Source organism: Lissotriton vulgaris, chromosome 9 (assembly GCF_964263255.1).
Source record: "Lissotriton vulgaris chromosome 9, aLisVul1.2, whole genome shotgun sequence".
NCBI lineage: Eukaryota > Metazoa > Chordata > Amphibia > Caudata > Salamandridae > Lissotriton > Lissotriton vulgaris.
The window spans coordinates 817,227,676-817,248,571 of NC_141697.1; the positions used below are offsets into that span (position 1 = coordinate 817,227,676).

The 20,896-nt window shown below is 48.2% G+C and overlaps 1 protein-coding gene across 1 annotated transcript in view; it reads left to right on the forward strand.

The window, feature by feature from the left end:
* Positions 1-20,896, forward strand: part of CTSF (cathepsin F) — a 429,275-nt gene that overhangs the window by 397,428 nt on the left and 10,951 nt on the right. Inside the window, exon 11 of the mRNA XM_086938552.1 lies at positions 1,120-1,184. Coding sequence (XP_086794678.1) covers positions 1,120-1,184 — 65 coding nt within the window. The remainder of the gene's footprint in view (positions 1-1,119; positions 1,185-20,896) is intronic.

Consider the following 20,896-nt stretch of genomic DNA (forward strand, 5'->3'; position numbering starts at 1 on the left):
CACAAACTTATTATGTTTTTCGATCCTACCTAATTAGCATCAGTAAGTGGGGAAATAATTCTAAGAGGGGATTTTAACTGTTTTTCCCAGCAGGACATCAAAAACCTTTTGTCCGAGGTTGGAGTGGCATTGTTTCTGCATGTATGGAGTAATAAACTGCTGAGGTTATTACTAGCCGCTAACATGGTTTCTGAAGATGATGGGCTTCTGACTGGGTGGTACAAAGTACTTGTTGAAGCCATGAAAGAAGCCATTGCTGTGACTGTTCAAACATTTGCTGAGATGATATTACTGCATATTTGCATTCAGGTATTTTGCTGAGTTGTTTAAAGTAGGCTAAATCTACTGCAGACCCAGGGTCCTACAACTGACAACATTAGTGAATCCCAATGATTCCTGAATTCAGATTATAAATTCTTCCCTAAAGCTTTGGCTTTCACAATTATCCTAGTTTCTGATCCATTGTCATCAACATGTGTGTAACCATGTCTGCCAACTTGCATCTCATACCCACTGTCTGGTAGTGTCCTCAGACAGAAAATGTGGTCATATGCAGTGCAATTTAGAATTCAGTTTTCTGTCAAAGAATGCAGCTAGGTAGGAGTGAAGCATTAAATTAGTAGACCTTCAATTATAATGTACAGTATATGTTTCTTTGTATCACTCTTACTGAATTGTGGTGATCTTTTTACATGTGTTATTGATTTCTGGAATCCAATGGAAAGTGGAAAACAAATAGTCTAACAGTAATGAAATTGTATTTATTAGGTGCTGCTCCCTTTCATCTCTCTGAAAGATTGAACCTTCTGATCTCAGATTCTTCTACCCAAACTAATCCTAAGAATATCCCTCTGATGTGCTTTGACTTACCTGTGTGTCGGCTACAGCCACTGGGGCGTAGAGGGAGCTCAGATAGGGCAGTTTCAAAGTCTGTAGCCACTCACCTTCTCTTTCCCTACCAGGCAGTTTCTACCGCCTCGTTCGGTAGTGCTATCCTATGGGGAAAAAGGATTTTTCCTATTGCAGAAGTTTAACGTAAGATAAGGTTCTCCTTTTATTTTATTTATGGGTGGAATACAGGATCATAATTGTCAGTCTGTCTTTTTCCTCTCTCTGCAGAAATTGCAGCCTGGCTGGCAGAAAATGGCCCCATTTCCATTGCTCTCAATGCCTTTGCCATGCAGGTAAGTGAACCTAGCTGATCATTACCGCCCCTTCCCCACTTTCTTCGCATTGTGCCACAGCACAAGAACTGACAACCAGAGTAGCCATCCACTGAGGCACAAAATAATCAAACTCTACATCTAGCTTCAGCTACATGAGAAGGGCTTCATGCTTACCATTTCACGTTTGTTCACAATGAGGTAATTTATTAGACCTTGGGCACCTGATGAAGGAGGAAGTTCCGGAACATGCAAACAGGCAAAATCAGAAATTATTGTAGTGGGACATAGCAGCCATCATATGTGAATATGTAACTTTCTGCCCTAGGTTATAATCTCTTTTTCATACAGAAAAGAGGTTCATACGAACCAGAAAGCTAATGCATCGTTGATTGACAGCAGAGAGGCAGAAATCTCTTTGATAAAGGCATTTTTAAATTACTCAAATTTGGAGTGTTTTTGCTATTGATCTTATTTTCATTTGAAAACAAATGTTGATAATGTAAGTACAGCTTGTGCAAAATGCCACTTTATCATGCTGTTGTACGAATTCTCCGAAGTTCAACGGCACATAATTTGAGTAGTTTGTAAATTTCTTAATATCAACCAATTTCCAGAAAGATATTTAAAAACTGCCAATTGAGATTGTGTAAAACTCTGTAAAACTAAACACCTCTTTGTGATGAGATGTGGTGTGTCGTGAGGTATGTGGTGAGATTACACTGTATTGGAAGAGTCAATCTTCTCCAACAGAAAGCACATAACTTTTTCAAGTCTATAGGACAGAGTGCAAAAAATAAGATAGAAATCATACAGAATCAAGTAGAGTAAGGGGGTTCACTTTTTACCAGAGGGCAGTCACCAACGGATTTCCCAGGTTCCTACTTGAGGGTTAGAACTAGACTAATCTCATTGAGGCCAGTTATATTAATTCTTCTCATGGTTAAACTCCATTGACATTTCTAGTGGTCTCTAAAGACAAATCAGCTACATGACCCTTCTTTAAATACTCTTGCCTTGCATACAATTGTAAAAAAATATGCACTAAAGCTGCTGGGAAAAGCAATCAATGTCTACAGCAATATTCTAGACTGTGTATAGATATTCTATTTGAATAAAACTAAAATAACCATTAGGTACCAAAAGATGTTTAGACGGAAATACTTTTCTTCCAGATGATTACATGTATGTTCTGTTATGATCAGTTCAGGGCTAGTTAAGCTGGAAAGCAGGTCATTGATGTAGCTACAAAATAAATCTGTACCAGTCATCACTGGTTTTATGTGGACACCTGTTAGATCTGGGGGTCTCTAGTTGGCAATGGTATTCACCTTTGTCCAAATAGGGACCCTTACTTCTAAGACAGGATAAGGGGATTACACGCCTAAATAACCCCTGCTCACCCCCTTGGTTGTTTGGCATGAGCAGACAGGCTTATCTCAGAGGCAGTGTGTTAAGCATTTGTGAATATACACAGTAATACAGTGAAAACACTACAGATGGACACAACACAGGTTTTATAAAAATAAGTATTCTTTATATAGACTTAACACAAGACCACAAACTACAAAAATCCACAATACTATACTTAAAGTTGACTTAAAGATGATTAAAGTTGCTTAGTTCAAGTTGATGACAAATTCGACAATGTTCTCAACAAAGTACCTGGATGCGTAACGCAAAGTCAACAAAAGGGGATATGCATCGGTTCCATGATCCAGGGGACAGGATGCGTCGTGCCTCAATGCTTGCGCAGAGTAGTTTAAGTTTAAGTTTATTTATTTTGCATAGTTAATTAAAAACCAATGCTTACAGTAAAACCAAATCAAATATACAAGATAAAAGATATAAAAGGTAAAATTATGAATATCTCAGTCCGGCTCTAAAGCCCTTAGCATTTTTAACATTTGTCGGTGCGTTTCTAGGTTTGTGCAAAAGATCCTGCGATTAAAAGTCTTATACCAAAAAAAGGTTCTGTACAGTCGGTCTTAAAGTTATTGTATGGGGGGCGGAGCTTTATGGCGTCCATGCCGGACGTGTAAGCGCGGAGCTCCCGGCTAAAGCCCCGGCATTATCCTACAAACTATCCTCACGGTGCCTGAATAGCTGCTGCGGAGGTGGGGTGCTCCCCGGCTGTACCTGCAGCACCCGGACGATCCGGACTCGAGCTGAGCGGCCGCCGCGTGCAGTCCCCCGGAGGAGACCGATCGGAGTGGCGGACTAGGCCTGCAGCCGCGGGCTTTCCTAGTGGTGCGGCCCGCCGACGTCGCTCGACGTGCGGCCTGGGGGGACCCGTACGGCCCGGAGGCCCGGACCGGGCGTCGGAGAACTGAAGGCCTGAACCCCGCGCCCGCTGGTGCCATAGATGTAGACCGCTCCGGTGGAGGAGATCTGCTGATAGACGGCTCTGGACCCGGTTATGTGAAGCTGCCGGTGCTGCTGCCAAACTCACGGGTGCATTCCCGCTGGTACCCCGCTTTGACCCCTGTGCCCTCACCGTCCTCCCGACCTACCTGTGCAGTGTAGACTGCTGGGCAGACGTTGCGACTCTCTGGGTGCCAGTCGCACAGAGTGGGACCCGGTGGCCCTTGGAGAACGGAGGCCAGGCCCTCGTGCAGCTGACAATTGGTGCTTGGACCCAGGAGGCCCGGGCGGATACGTGGCGCTGGTGGAGTACCCGCACTTCTCGAGCCGGGGCTACTGCTGTGACCTACGCTTTGACAGCCCTATAGTGAGTGTAAGTGAAACTGGACTCAGTCCTGTGGTGCTGTCCTGCCGGCGCACCCCTGCACACTCGCACGCCGCCATTTTGCAGTCAGGACTGGTGCTGCAGCGGCCATTTGCCCTCTATATGGAACCGTCTGTGACAACGCTGCCGTGATAAGTCAAGTGGGAAGTTCGAGGAGGTTGCTGGCAGCTGGAGGAAGGCCCGTCTCCTGCATTTGAGGTACTTTGGCCAATGTTTGACCACTGAGAGGCTGTGTGACGTTGTTGATTCCTTGCCCGGCTCACCATAGGGGCCCTCTACAGGCCGGGCTGCGCACGTGGGGGACGCATCGCCTAAGTCTGACAAGTCTGTCCATGTGCTAGGGCCCTGGGAGGTACTGTTATCCGCTTGAGCTGTATGGTGTGCATCGTTGCGTGCGCCTCCTCTGCCACCCCGACATAGAGTGCCAACTGTGCGCCACTGCCTGAAACTCGAGGTGCACGTGGAGACCAAGAAGACCTCGGGCCCGTCGCGTCGACTTTCGGCCGCCAGCGGTGAGGATCGCTTACATGTGCACCAGACTGGCCATGGGCAAAAAGGACAGGTCACAACCTAAAATTACCTTTGAGCAGCGCCGGACCAAGGGGTCCGAGATGCCGGCCCAGGCGGCTTCCCCGAAGGGGGCAACACCTGAGAGCTCCATCAGCGCGGATATTTGCGACCTGCTGGTCGCAATGGAGAAGGGGATACAAGACAGCATCGCAACAGTCGGGTCCAAAATCGACGCCCTGTCCTATCGCATGGACCGCATGTCGGAACGTGTGGACAAACACACTGAGCGCCTTGACATGGCGGAGCGTAGACTGACCGAGGCGGAGGAAGCCCAAATGGAGTGGGATAAGGACCGCAAGCAATTTGGCAGGCTCTTACAGGTGATCCAAGATAAGTCGGAGGACCTGGAGGCGAGGTCGCGAAGATCCAACATTCGCATTACCAGTATTGCGGAGACTACACAAACTGGCAAGATGGAGCTTTTTGTGGAAAAACTACCGAAAACACTGCTCGGGACGAGGTCTTCTCCCCGATGTTTATTGTGGAGAGAGCGCACCGCACGCTGGGACCAAGACCTAAACCAGGGGCGAACCGGAGGCCCATCATAGCGAAGCTCCTGAACTACAGGGACAGAGACACTGCGCTTCGCCTAGCCAGGGACAAGGGTAAGCTGCAGTACGAGGGGATGGATGTCTCACTCTACCCGGACTTTACGGCAAAGGTCCAGGAGGAGAGGAAACAATTCGCACCTTACAAGAAGCAGTTGCGCGAACTGGAGTTGGACTACGCGATGCTGTACCCAGCCAAGCTCCGTATTAACAGAAAAGAGCATTCACACTTTTTTACTGACCCCAGGGAACTGCAGAAATCACTGAAGGAGTGGTCGAAAGAGCGCAGAACCAGCCCGAGGAGAGACCAGGGGGACCATGATTCCTCCTCACTGTTGGAGGAGCAAGACTGAGTATTTTGCGCCTGTCCGACCCGCTCTCTGTCCAGCAGCGGCCTACGCGCTGCCACCTGTGGGTCGTCGCTTGTCGCCGTGGCATACACGGTGCGAAGATGGTGCTCCGAAACCTTTGCATAGTTTGAGCCCGAACATTGCCTTCTGGATCTCCAGCTGGGTGAGAACTTACTGGTTTGACTTTGGGGGCGCGGGGAGCTGGGGGTGTTCCTACACTAAAAAGGCGGCAAACTGAGAAAGTAGCTATTGGCCACGCAGAGGGACTCCACTGTTGCCGGGTCTTGAAGTGGGGCGACGCCATTGAGGGTGGAGGGGAGTCACACTATGTTATTTGTGCATGGTTTGTGTTTTTGGCACGGAACGCTAGTAAGGGGCTAAGGGCTGGGGTGCAGTAGCGGAGCAGATTTGGTTTGTTAGATTTCTGTTTAGCCAGCAACGTCTGCCCCTGCGCTTCTGGCTCACAGGCTCTGGAGAGAGCTGATTTAGGGATTGCTTTCGTGGGTGGACGGGGGTGTTGGGATGCGGTGGGGAGTTCTGATGTCATTGGGTGGGAGCAGGTCCTGTCAGGCCAGGTTGGGGGAGGTCTGCTGTGGGAGGGGGGGGGACAATGCTGGGAACTGTTGTGGTTCCACTACCCATGGAACCAGTGTTTTGGGGCGAGGGGGGTACTATGTTGGGGGTTGTTTTTGCTGTCGTGGCAGCGGGATTCTGAATTTAATGCCAAGCGAAGTGTTGCCTGATTCTCAGTTTAGAGTGAGTGCACGGAAAGGTAAAACAGCTTACTGCGCCCTATGGTTGTTGCCGCTGGGATGACTGATAAGTATGGCGGGAATGCCTCGCGCACTCTGCAGGAATTGAAAATGTTGACATGGAATGTGAGGGGTCTCAACGACCATCGAAAATTGCGGAAGGTACTCAGTTACTTGCATAGACACCGAGTAGATCTAGCTCTCCTCCAGGAGACTCACCTTCCGCTTAATAGCAAGATGCTGCAGGCCAGGGGTCTTGGGGGACACATAGTGGCAGCGGGGTTTACAACACACTCCAGGGGAGTACTTACTTGGGCCAACCCGACCTGTCAACTAAAACTGGTGCCGCTGGTGTCGGACCCGGAGGGTCGTTTTGTCATCACCAGGTGCGTGGGCAGAGGTCTTGATTTGCTTGTGGTTAATGTGTATGGACCAAACTATGATTGCCCGGACTTCTACACGAACCTGTCGACACAGTGCAGAACATACACTCCCACGAGAATGCTATGGGGGGGTGATTTCAACTTTATATTTGACCCTGATCTGGATAGATCGAGGGGTCCGGTTCAGAGGCCAGTGGCCTCGGCTCTACACATGAAGGCTGAAATGATTAAATTGGATCTGGGGGACGTTTGGAGGCACAAGCACCCCACGAAAGGTGGTTTTACACACTACTCTGCTTTCCATAATACCCACACCAGAATTGACTACTGGCTAGTGTCTCACGCTTTACTGGGTAGTGTTAGGAGATGTGAGGTGCTCCCCCGTACCCTGTCGGACCACTCTCCCGTACTGCTCCATCTGGTGATCCCGAAGAAAGTAATTCCCCCTTTCACCTGGAGATTTCCCCCCTACTCCCTACTGGATGAGGCTTTCCGCGGAGAGCTGGCTGCTGATATAGACTTGTTTTTTTAAACAAACGTGGGTTCTGTCGACAGTTTTCAGACTGTGTGGGACGCTTTTAAGGCCTACATCAGGGGCATGGCGATGTCTAAGCACTCGAGTGTGCTTAAATCCATTAGACGTGATTTGAAACTGCTTGAATCCTGACTGTCCGTGATGGAGGGTCATCTTCTGGATGGGCCCGACATTAACGCTGACTCCCAAATTAAACTCTTACTGACGGAATATCATGAGCTAGCTGACAGGGAAGTGCAGCACATGGGCAAATACACTACGGCGCGCACGTACGGGGAAGGTGAAAGGCCGGGTGCGCTGCTAGCCAGAATGGTACGTAGTACCAGGAAACCTCTAGTTGTGGATGAACTGCTTACGCCAGAGGGTGAGGTAATCTCTGAAGAGGAGGAGATCCTCCAAAGTTTCGGCGGTACTATGCGGAGCTGTACAAGTCCAGATCACTGCACGTCGAGGAGGAGATAGATGACTACCTTGACCATATTGCCATGCTGTTCTTGCCAGACACAGACAGGGAGTTCCTGAGATCTCCCATACAGGAGGACGAGATACTAGAAGCGCTGGCAAGCATGAGATCGGGTAGTGCCCCGGGAGCGGACGGTCTGACGGTTGGCTTTTATAAGTCATTTAAGGACAAGCTGGTCCCACACCTAATTACCCTCTTTGATGATATTTGTGAAGAGGGGAGTATGCCCCCTTCGATGAGGGAGGCACTACTTGTCACCATCTTAAAGCCCGGGAAACCTCCGGAATGTTGCAGTTCCTACAGGCCGCTTTCGCTATTAAACGTTGACGCAAAAATCTTTGCCAAGGTGTTGGCCACGCGGTTGGCGCTCCTAGTACCGGACCTAATAGCCCCAGAGCAGGCGGGCTTCGTTCCCAACAGGAACTTGACATACGATATACGCACAGTACTTGGGACGATGCAGCACGTGCGCCAGGAAAATACTGCCCTGACAGTTTTTCTAGATATGGAAAAGGCCTTTGACTCTGTGGAGTGGCCTTTCATGATCAGAGTCCTCAGGAAGCTGGGTCTGGGAGAGCCCTTCTTGCAGATGTTAGGGGCTTTGTATTACCAACCCACAGCGAGACTGAAGATAGGAGATAGGGTAACGGACTCGTTTGCTATTAGCAGAGGTTCTAGACAGGGATGCCCCCTTTCGCCTCTTCTATACGCGCTGGTGGTGGAGCCCCTGGCTTGCGCAATCAGGGAATATCATAGCTTGGAAGGCATTAGCTTTCCGACGTACAAAATAGGCATATCAACGTATGCTGATGATACTCTCCTGTATGTCCGTAACCCGGAGACAAATCTCTCATCCGTCCTGCGTGAGGTTGTGCGCTTTGGCGCTCTCTCTGGGCTGAAAGTGAACTGGGATAAGTCTACCGCCTTCCCACTGACGCCAGTGACTCAGCCCTTTGACATGGAGTACCCCCTGAAATGGACTACTGATCCGGTTAGATACCTCGGCATACAACTACATACTGACCCCGATGTTTTAATCAGAGAAAATTATGGCGTGGCGTTCGCTAGGCTGGAGGAGGATATGGATGCTTGGTGTAAACTGCCGCTCTCCCTGATGGGCAGGATAGCTCTCATGAAAATGATAGTGCTGCCTAGGTTTCTCTTCCTGTTTAACAACATACCGGTGGTCCTGTCAAAGGCCTTCTTCAAACAGCTCACGCAGGTGCTCACCAGGCTGGCGTGGGGCGGTAAACAACCCAGAGTTAAGTGGACGACCCTGATGCTTCCTTGTGAAAAGGGGGGGCTGGGGGCTCCCGATATGGAACGATACTATCGTATCGCACAGGCAGCCCATCTGCACTCGTGGATACACGGGGACCCGCGTATACCTCAAGTGACTTTGGAACGCTTGTTTGCGGAACCCCTTCCCCTACCGGCCACAGTCTGCCTCCCGGAAGACCGTACTATTGGCCAATTAGACTCTCTTAAATCTACTAATCATGCATGGCATGCTCTGTCCCGAGCACGAGACAATAGTTTCTTGTACTCACCGCAACTGCAGATCGACTGGGCTCTGTGGCTGGGTCCACTTAGGGAAAAGGGAGTTACGGAGGCGCTGCGCGCACTGGGTCTCTCGAAAATGGAAGATCTTTTCACAGCAGGGGTCGCGAAAACCTGGGAACAACTCTCCCCTGCTCTAACGGGATCTACGCTCTTGCAGCGGTTCCAGTTTCACAGAGTCCGAAGCGCACTCAAGGATGTGCTGGGCCCGGACATGGAGGAACCCCCTGAGGTACCGGAGCTCACTTATGTCATTAAATCCGTGTCGTCACGTAAACTGATCTCCAAAATGAACAAACTGGGAGTCGCACATCAGCAATTCCAGCACTCCAAAGCCAGAGAGGAGTGGCAAAGAGATCTGCAAATGCAGATTGATGACGACATGTGGAGATACTGCTGCTCAAACACGAGAAAGCTCTCCCTTAATGGTAGGCATAGACTGGTGCACTTTAAGTTTCTTCAGCGGGTGTACTACACACCGGCGAGGCTGCATCGTTATGGACTCAGACAGTCCGCAGAGTGTGAACGTTGTAATGCGTCAATAGCAGATTTCATCCATGTTGCATGGTACTGCCCTGGAATTCAGAGATTTTGGGCAGAAGTCTTCTCAGAGCTCCGCACGATCCTGGGCTTGGAATTGGCCAACGGGCAAGCGCTGGCGCTACTGGGATACTCTAAGGCGCTTCCGACTACTCAGCGCCGCCCTGTAGATATGGCATTGCTAGTGGCCCGAAGGGTAGTTGCCCAGTGCTGGATCAGGGGACCACTCCATACCAAGAAGAGATGGGCGGGCGACTTGCTCTTCTGCTGTACCCAGTCAGAACTCTACAGTGAGTTACTCCCTCCTAGGAGCAGGCCAAAAAATTTCTGCGGCCTCTTCTAGGCACACGCACAACAGACTGAGGAAGCGAACTCGGACGAAGACGACGCGTTGGACATCCTGGATTCCCCGGGGGGACAGGTAGAACAGTTGATGTAGATTACTCAGGGGAGGGCTGTGGACGAGGGGGGAGGGGGGTTTAACAATGGCACTAGCGTGGTCCCCTTTAGGTCTCCTGGGTCACGTTTTACGTCTCCGGGGATGATAGCTGTAGGCAGTGCAGAATGAACATGATGTAAGCACTGGTTGGTATACTGCACTGGGTACATATTCGCTGGCACACGAGGGAGGGTTGGGGTAGGTTGGGGTTGTTCGATAGTTCCTAGACCTTTCACACGTCAATAAGGCTCTTGGGCACGTGTTACACTTTGTTACTTGCAACACTCATGGTTATGTGCACTTTATAATTGAGACGAGACTAAGCACTGTTGATACTGGCTGCTTGCTGCACTATATGCCGCCGGGCCCCCGGGATGCCGGCTGAATGGCTGTGTTCTACATCTCCAAGCTAGACGAACAGGATGTGATGCATCGATCTACCATATATTGTTATGTGCCATGTACAACTTGCTCTTTGTTCTGTGAATAAAGGTCTTTTAAAAAAAAAAAAAGTAATCCCATCGAAAGGAAACTGCTGGGACGGATGGCAATTCAAACCTGGCAGTTAAAACATATTTACTGTAACCAGTTTGGTCATTTTTATTTCCCATGATTGCTGAGTAAAAACGAACAATCCAGTTCACCGACAAAAAAATACAAATGATCCATTTGTGGTAAAACGGTTTTCCAACATCAAAAAAAGTTATTGTATGTTCTTTAGAGGTAGCCCACAGTGGCTTTAGCATCATAGCACATCGGCCAGAATCCAGATCTTAATCATAATTTAATTTAAGGTGCGTTTTTTGTCGCATGTTCCCAGAGATAGGTAAAATGAGAAGGCTAAGCCTTGTTTGTCTTACACGTTCTTAAGCAGTTTTTGTTGGACAATTGTTAGGAATTTTACTAGACTGCAAATTAGCTGGATATTTTCTGGATTTAGACAGGCTAACACAGCTTGCCTTCTGGTACGAATGCCTTTTTGAATGAATAGTTTTTTTAGGAAATTGCACCATGCTTGAAGCATTCCTTTACATAGGCAGATTAAATGTACTATGTCACCTGATTTAGCATTGCACAGACTGCAGGTGTTTTTTGATGCTTGCCTTTGCCATGGTGGATGGTGCTGAGCACAAGGCAGAATTCCCAGTCTCTGCCTCATAAATCTCATTTTTGTTGCCTTGGGGGTACCCCTGATTGAAGTATGTTTGAGGACCGAATGCTTTATATGTGTTGAGGGTCATCCATGCATGATCTCTGTTTGAAAAGGTTGCCTTGTCTTCCACCAATGAGATTTGTTTGATGGTCTTCCAGACCAGTTTTTTGAAGTTATGATAGCCAATTTGGGCATCCCATAGCCCCTTGAGTTTGGGACGTTCCAGGGCTATATGGAGATAATCTCTGGCTTGGGAAATCTCCCTATGCTGTACATCATGCCACAGCAGATGGTTAAGCAAGTTAGTGGTGGCGCTGTTGATCTTGAACCAGCAGATGATATATACCCCATGCCTTGCAAGATCTTGTCGTAGAAGCCCAAACTCCAGCCTTATTTGGGCTTGAAAGGTGTAATTCGGAAGGCAGAGGCTGTCTGTAGGCTTTAACCTGTGTACTGTCCAATTCCTTTGCAAACTATGCCTGCATGGCTTCGCTACCATATGCAATTGAAGGCAGTAGTTTGGCCTGGACTACCTTTAGTAGATGAGTCAGAGTCGGCCCGGTTAGTTTGTTGGCAAGATTTTTCATTGTTAGAGCCATTAATACACCCTTTCTTCTTGTTTCCTCTATCTGGGATTTAACGTCCCTCCGTTGTCGAATGTGACTCCTAGGTACTTATATTCCTCAGCTGACTCGATTTTTGTGTCACCAAGGAACCAGTTTCTCTGACATTTCTTTTTGTTGTTGTGTATTGACATTGTGCATGTCTTTTGTAGATTTATTTTTAAATTGTTTTCTGTGGCGTAGTTCTGCATTGCCATCAGTAGATGCTGTAGGCCGACGTAAGTATAACTTAGCAGAACTGCATCATCTGCGCACATAAGATTGGTCAGTGTTTTACCGCCTATCCTTGGTGAGTTTGAGTTGCAAGCATCCAGTAACTTTGGGAGGTCGACCATGTACAGATTACACAGGGTTGGTGCAAGCACACAACCCTGTTTTAGGCCTTTTGTCGTGGGTATTTTCATGCGCAGAGTAGGGGATGCGTTATGATCCTTACCGGTGCGGAGGTGATGCGTAGATTCTTGGCCTGCGGGCCCGTTGCGATGCGCAAGATGGAGCCTCGATGCGATGCAATGATCTGGTTGTGATGCGAGAAGATGGCGCCCTTGATGCGGCGATGACGATGTGTAGACGCCCTGGCAGCCTTGCGACGAGTCTGTACTTTGGAACCGCGACAGGCCCTGTGACACGCTTCACCGGTGGTCTGATGGCTACTCTCTCGATGGCGTCACGCTTCTCCGGTGATGCGACAGCAGGCAGCTTCGACGAACACACTTTTCCTGGGAGATGCGGTGGCAGCATGCTTCTTCGGCGATGCGATGATTTCAGCTGCGCCGGCGACACGCTTCCTCTCGATGCGCCGCACTTCCAGCTCCCAGCGACACGCAAATGTCTGTAGATAGAATTCCCAGCAAGGAAATTCACAGGGGGAGCTGGAGGTCCCTAAGACTTCAGCAGGAGGCAAGCACAGTTCAAGCCCTTGGAGAATATTCTGTAGATGATGAAAGTCCTTAAAAAGTTCCTTCTTCTTTCCTTAGCAATGAAGCAACCACTGCAGGCCAACCCAGCAAACAGCACACGGGCAGAGGGGCAGTCCAAACTCCTGCAGCTTCGTTTGGTTCTTCTCCTTGGCAAAAGGTTTCTTGTTCCAGAAGTGATCTAAAGTTCTTGGGACTGGGTCCCAATATTTATACCCCCAAATCCTTCGTTCTCTGAAGACAGAGAGGCCTCTGCCTGGTCCAAACCAGTTCCTGAGTACTTTGTTTACAGGACTCCTTCCTTCTATTCACTGTGCAGGGCAGAGACATCAGCCAGCCCACAGGAGGTGGAGCCAGCACAGGGGAGGGAAGCACAGCCCTGGAGCACTTTGTTAACAAAATTCCTTCACTCCTTTCACAGTGCAGGGCAGAGACATCAGACAAGCCTCAGGAGGTGGAGCCAGCATTGTAAAGGAAAGGCTCAGCCCTATTCAGGTCCCAGGTGCAACTCCTCCCTCCCATCTAGATGCTGATCTCTCTATTCACCACTGGGCTGCCCCAGCCTGTCTCCTGGAATCCCCCAGCCCGCCTCCTGGAATCCCCCAGCCCTGTCACTCACAAACCCAGACAAGGAATACACAACATAGCAGAGGCAGGCCTGGACTGTTAGGCAAGAAAATACCTACTTTCTAAAAGTGGTATTTTCAAACACAGAATATTAAAACCAACTTTACAAAAAAAACATGTATTTTATTATTCTGAGTTCAGGCATATTAAATTCGAATTTCTACCATGTTCCCTGAGTCAGTTAGGATTATAAGATCTAGGGCGATTGTCAAATTTCATAAATCAGTATGCTGATTTGCTTGCTGGTTACGTTATGGTATATATGAATCAACAAAAGAGTGACTAGAAGGAGAGGATTAGTCAGTTGTTTTCATTATAGAGAAGAAACCTGCAGACTATAATCATTCATACAATCTCGTGAAGCATGCAAAAAATAAAGAAAAAGAGCCCTCAGGCACCAACAAGACAGTTGGTTGCCATTTGTCTTCATTGGGTTCTTTTCTTTAAAAGAAATTGTTACAGTGAGTTAAAAGAAGTGTGGACTACTCCCCAAAAAAACATTATTTTATTAAGAGGGTAGCTCTAACTTCATTAAAATGTGAGTGAAAAGTCGGACGAATTGGTGATTATGTTAATTTGAACCACCCAGTCCTAAATATAGAAAAAAGAGATCAACATGTTTCTGCTGTAGAGAGCCATACTCAGCTCAGCATTCATCAGGACCAAACAAAAATACGTCAAATGGGTGGAGCACACTAAGGCTTCACTGCCATCTGAGGTAAGAAAAAAGATATGATTAAAAGGAATACGACCTTATGTGTATCCAAGGCACCAGAACTTTCTAGTGCTTCTCCTCCTATATGTGAGGGATTTTTTCTGTAATAAATCAATATATATGACAAAACACAAAACATAAAATTATGATTGTAAATGTGCTTGATTACCGAGTTTAAATCAATAATAAAATTCATTTATTACTGTTGTGCAAGCAACCACATCTAATTTATGATCCCACAATTCTATTTGGAAGCAGCCTTTGCGGTAAGATAGCACCCGTTGTGGGGCATGCAAGAATTCACAAAATTGTGTATATAAATGCTCCTAAAGTATCCATTGGCTATCATAGTTCAATTACCATGTCTTTCTTCAAGAGCTCGAATACAAGGGGTTTTATTTAAAGCCATCCTGTGTGCGCAATCAACTCATAAGTAAAGAGGAGCGCAAATGGAAAAGTTATTTTAATCCATTTGGTTGTTTGAGCGTCCATTACATAAAAATGATTCATTAACAAAATGTAAATGTAACGTTAAAAATACACCTTCGCCAAAATTATAGAAGAGACACGAGGTTTATCAAGTGTCTTGACACAAGTACTCACATTTTCGTCTGTAGAGCGTTATAGCATGGGCTCACGGCAGGGGAAAATTCTTCACGCCTGGAACTCTATGATACAAAAAGAACCATGAGTTCGTAGCGCCCGTGGGAGTGAGGTTTGTAAAGAACGGGTAGGCAATGATACATAAACAACATGCCTCTCCGCGCGCCGATGCCAGAGTAAGCTACCGGTGCTGAGGGGAGTACATGCAACCATGCAACAAATTTCCTCGCTGCTTACCAAACTCCTGACGACTCTCCACCTGTGAACCTGCTGTAGACCACCTCCGTGGCCCGGAAATGTGAGTCTCATGAACGGAAGCAGTATATTAAGCTTCCAGAGTTATGGTATAGTCAGGTGTCTAACCGTGTGGCTGAATTGTGATATCACAGTACGGCCCCCACTATTTCCTCTCCATGTCTTGAGGCATTCTTACCCAAATATGAGATTAGCATGCCGTAGCAACTTTACAGAGTGAACTTTGGTAGCAGCCTGATTTACAAGAACCCTAAATTGAAGCTTTTCCCAATTACAATTTTTCAATCATTTCAATCTCTGACGTGACAAGTTATTTGCTATACATATAGCACTGACTTATACAAGAAAATGATAATGGAATGCTTGAATTTATCTGACCCACTGGTAATTATTTGTGCCGCATCTCAGTCCATCGTTATTTTCACACTATGCCACCTCAGATTGGGACCTGCCTATGCAAATCAATCTTGACCCTACTCCAATAGGAACAGCCCAAACTGCCAAGCGAGATCCTCCCTGAACCAGAACACAAGCAACCTTGTTTCTCTTGATTGAAGTTCAACAGTTGGGTGCAGCTTGGTTCCATTGGCACTGTGAGCATGGGACCTACTTCTGGACATACCAGGTTCACTTAGGAACCACCCCTTCCTTTTCCATGGACAGACCACTTCTTGATCCCCATGGATTGGCATCTCAAAATTACTCCGATTCAACCACCTAAAGCTAGGACCCTCGTTAGATGCTGGCACAAGCTTGTACCGGAAGACTGGGCAGCTAAGCTAAGGGAATCCAATCCCCTCCCCTCCCCGGATCCTAAAACGGCAGATATAGAATTCAATGACTGGCTTACCCAATCTTTAGACAGCCTCATACCCCGAACCAGCACCCTCAAACATGGCAATAGGATCAATCCTGCCCCATGGTACACCCCTGAACTGAATGCTCTACGGAAGGGATGTAAAAGGTCGGAACGCATTTGGAGGAAGGACAAGTCTGCTAACAAAAAAGACGCATTCCGGACATCCATAAGAGCATAAAAACTAGCACTCCGTAACTCCAAAAGTGCATTTTATGAGGAAAAAATAAAAAGTTCCTCCTGCTCTGCTAGGGAAACCTTCTTCATCCTGAAAGAACTCCTCCATGTCCCCGACCCTCCAGTGAAATACCTGGACTCCAATGCAGCGGAGGACAAATGTAACAAACTAGCAACCTTCTTTGATGAAAAAATCAAAAACATTCTCGCCTCTCTACTCCCCACCGAATCTGATTTCATTGAAGGTGATAAGGGTAACTCTCCTCTTCGGATGAATTCCTCCCCGAAACCACCTGCTCCGCACCTTGTCTCCTTCGGCCCAGTTACCACGGAGGAGGTAGCCGCCACATTTGCCTCAATCAAGAGTGGCTCCCCCAGTGACCCTGTCCCCATACGGTTTCTCAAAAAAGTCACCCACACCATAGTGCCCCCGCTTACCGCTCTCATCAACGCCTCCTTATCCTAAGGTGAAGTCCCTCCCAGCTGGAAAGCGGCGGTCATTAAAGGACTTCTCAAAAAACCCTCCTTAGACCCTGAGGACCTAGCAAACTATAGACCCATTTCTCTCCTCCCATGGATTGGCAAGGTCACTGAGAAACTAGTGAACAAAAAACTGTCATTTTTCTTAGAATCTAACTATCTGCTCAAGAGCTCCCAAACGGGCTTCCGTCCAGGTTAAGGCACGGACACCGCCCTCCTGGCGGCAGTGGCGAAAGCCAGAGACATTCTAGACACAGGAGGATCAGTGGCAGTGATCCTCCTGGATCTCAGCGCGGCCTTCGACACTGTCAGCCACCAGGTTCTAACACAACGCCTGGGAAACATCGGAGTGAAGGGCAAGTCTCTGAAATGGCTCTCATCATTTCTCTACCAACGTTCCTTCCAAGTCTGGGAGAATGACAGCCGCTCCTCTGCTATCCCCCTCCGGTGTGGAGTGCCTCAGGGCTCGTCACTGAGCCCTACGTTATTTAACGTGTACATGGCCCCACTGGAGGAGGTGGTCACCCCATTTGGAGTGACGATCATCAGTTACGCTGATGATACCCAGCTGGTGGTAACCCTTTCTCACCCCAAGCAAGAACCCTCCAACCTGCATGGCTGTCTCTCCAAAATACACCGATGGATGAACGACTCAGCACTCAAACTTAATGGGTCCAAAACCGAAATTCTGCTCCTAGGACAAAAAGGGCTCTCCCTGCCTCCCAACATCTGGCCCGCCTGTCTGGGTGAACCCCGATCCCCAAGACGGAGGTCAAGAGCCTGGGAATATGGTTAGAAAAAGACCTTACCTTTAGAACGCAGGCAAAGAAAACGGCTGGCATCTGTTTCGGCCTTCTTAGGTCATGTAGGAAAGTGCTCCCCCTGCTTCCTTCCAACTCCCGGAAGCTGTTGATCCAAGGCCATATTATGTCCAGGTTGGACTACAGTAACGCTATTTACCTGGAAGCCCCTGAAGCCACTTTTCACACCCTACAGAAAATCCAGAATGCCGCTGCCCGGCTGCTCACGGACACCCCGGCCAGAACTTCAGCAAAACCTGCCTTGAAGAAACTGCACTGGCTACCTGTCAGAGAAAGAGTGGTATTCAAGGCCCTCTGCCTGGCACACAAACTATTCCATAATGAAGGCCCTCCCATCCTTAAAAGTTGTATCACCCCCTATAGACCTACCAGAGCACTCCGATCAGACCACGAGAACCTCATCGTAGTACCCAGAGTGAAAAAAGCCCGTGCAGGAGGACGTCGCTTTTCTGTGAACACAGCGAAGCACTGGAACTCGCTACCTCTAAAATTGAGAACAGAACCCAACCTCCTCCATTTCAGAAAATCGCTGAAAACCCTTCTCTTCCCCTGACTTCTCTGCACATCCCTGAACTCCGTCTCCTCTTGACTTACTAGGCATAGCGCTGGGATACTCACGGGTTACTACGCACTCTACACAAACCTTAAATAAATAAATAAATAAATCATACCTCATCATTATTTTACACAACATGTCACCTCAGTTTCGACCCTACCACAGCAAATCAGTCTTGACCCTGCTCCAATAGGAACAGTCCAGCTCAAATGCCAGGCCATGTCCTCCCTGACTGGAACTCAAGCAACCCAAGACCTGTTTCACCCTGATTAAAGTTTAATAGTTAAATCCACCTTGGTTCCAGTGGCACAGAGGGCATGGGACGCAACGTCTGGGCATTCCCGTCGCACTTAGGGCATTGCATTGATGCGCACAAAAAATTGATGACTGGAATGTTTGACCTACCGGAACAGCAAGTCTCTGAGATACTCTATCAATGCCTTACATTATTGATACCAAGACAACATGGCGTGTCTAGGGTTTGTTTTGTTTACCATAAAAAATAGCAAATTTGCTACAAATTAATTTTTCAAAAATCTTCACACAATATACTCCTGAGACCCATGAGAGGGTGTATTACCACTAACTACGCAACATTGTAACATTGTCTTATAGTTTAAGGCTGTCTCAAGTAGCAGACAGAGAGAGCATGAAACCCCTGCCTGTTTCACCAATGTAGCTTGAAAATAGGAATGGATTACTGGTAATCCCATGACAAAGAGAAAAGGTAAATGGCTTCCTCTCTGGCTGTTAACCTAATTATTGCACATTACTCTTAGTTCTGCAGGATTTAAGTGGTGCGAGACAACCCAATCACTAATTTGATTCGGTATCACATATAGGAAAGCCTGTAAATGTAGTCTGCTCAATAGGACTAGTCCTCACAGTCCGGCTTCCGAGCCAATCACAGCACCGAGACCGCCCTCATCGCCGCCACCGATGACATCCGAGCCCTGATGGACAACGGAGAAACAGCGGCCCTCATCCTCCTAGACCTCTCCGCGGCATTCGACACTGTCTGCCGCCGCACCCTAGTACAGCGCCTCAGCAACGTCGGAATCCTGGACAAGGCGCTGGAATGGATCATCTCCTTCCTCGACGGAAGAACACAGAGAGTCCGCCTACCACCGTACAAGTCAGAGGCCACCGAAGTCATCTGCGGCGTCCCTCAAGGATCCTCACTGAGCCCCACCCTCTTCAACGTCTACATGAGCCCCCTCGCGGCCATCGCACGCCAACACAACCTCAGCATAATCTCCTACGCCGACGACACCCAGCTGATCCTCTCCCTGACCAACGACCCCGCCGCCGCCAGAGCCAACCTGCACGAAGGGATGAAAGAAGTAGCCGAGTGGATGACGACCAGCCGCCTGAAACTGAACTCGGACAAGACGGAGGTCCTCATCCTGGGCTCTTCACCCTCCGCCTGGGACGACTCCTGGTGGCCCCCCGCCCTGGGCACCGCACCCAAACCGACAGACCATGCACGCAACCTTGGCTTCATCCTGGACTCCTCCCTCTCCATGACCAGGCAAGTCAACAACGTCTCCTCGGCGTGCTTCAACATCCTACGCATGCTACGGAAGATCTTCTGGTGGATCCCCACAGAGACCAGGAAGACCGTCACCCAGGCCCTCGTCACTAGCCGACTGGACTACGGCAACACCCTCTACGCCGGTACCACCGCCAAGCTCCAGAAGAGACTCCAGCGGATCCAGAACGCCTCAGCCAGACTCATCCTCGACATCCCACGAACCAGCCACATCTCCGGACATCTGAGAGACCTTCACTGGCTCCCCGTCAACAAAAGAATCACCTTCCGCCTCCTCACCCACGCACACAAAGCCCTACACGACCAAGGCCCGAGCTACCTCAACAGCCGAATCAACTTCTACGCTCCCAAACGCCACCTCCGATCAGCCAACCACGCCCTCGCCGCCGTCCCCCGCATCCGAAGAGCGACTACAGGAGGAAGGTCCTTCTCCTACCTGGCCGCCAAGACCTGGAACTCCCTCCCGACCGACCTGCGCCTGACCCAAGACCACCTCTCCTTCAGGAAGAAGCTGAAGACCTGGCTGTTCGAGCAGTAGCGGCACCCCCCCCCACCCCCAGCGCCTTGAGACCCTACGGGTGTGTAGTGCGCTCTATAAATGTCATTGATTGATTGATTGATTGATTGAGAATCAAACTCAATGTATCGGGCTTATGGTAATGTTATCACTGATTCTTTCACGCGGATTTGCACAAAGCTATAAATCCAATGGCAATACCTTTCTGTATCATTATTATCATATCTGGATAGTTTCCCCAGAGATAGTGCACTTCTGCTAATGGATACATTATTATTTGAGTGCAGGTTGAAAATGTATAATGGATTGTCTGGTTTTCACCAACTAAGTTTTTCCGATATGGATTTGCATAGTTGGGGATAGGGCTTATTGTGTAATAGAATGAGTGCTGGCGCCCAAAGCTCTACTCAGAAACCCGCAGCCACTGGTTTTAAACATCAGTGCAACGAATACCAAGGCTGCATAGTCTTGATTCGACCTTAGTGTTCTACCATTCACCTCTAGAAACTCCCCGCCCCTCTGTGTCACTCGTGCAGGCTCCCGAATTCTCCCTTTGCAACGTTTTTTCTGTCTTTCTCTTCCTACTTATTTCCTCTTTGTGTGTCTTCACCTTTCTTGCTCGCAGTAAACATCTGCTCAGGTAAAATAAGTGGTGTCCCCCAAAAATGTCAAACACCTGCTAAAATTCTGCACTGGTCGGGGATGAAAGATCAATAATGACGATTAAACCTATTCAATTCAACATCCACTTCAGAGAAAAGAAAACAGATATTGCCTTTTCAGCTTGAATATAGCTAGTGTACTGTAAATATGAATGCCAACTTTTTACAATTTCTTAAATTTACAGTCATTACATTCAAAATTCCTGTGCATTTTCTGCAGCCAATTTTCAAAACTAAAGCATGTTTATACTTTTCACTTACTAATCCCAGTGTCAGACTACAGTCCTGGGAATGTGTGAGATTTCCCAGATGGCTGATGTGACATGGTCT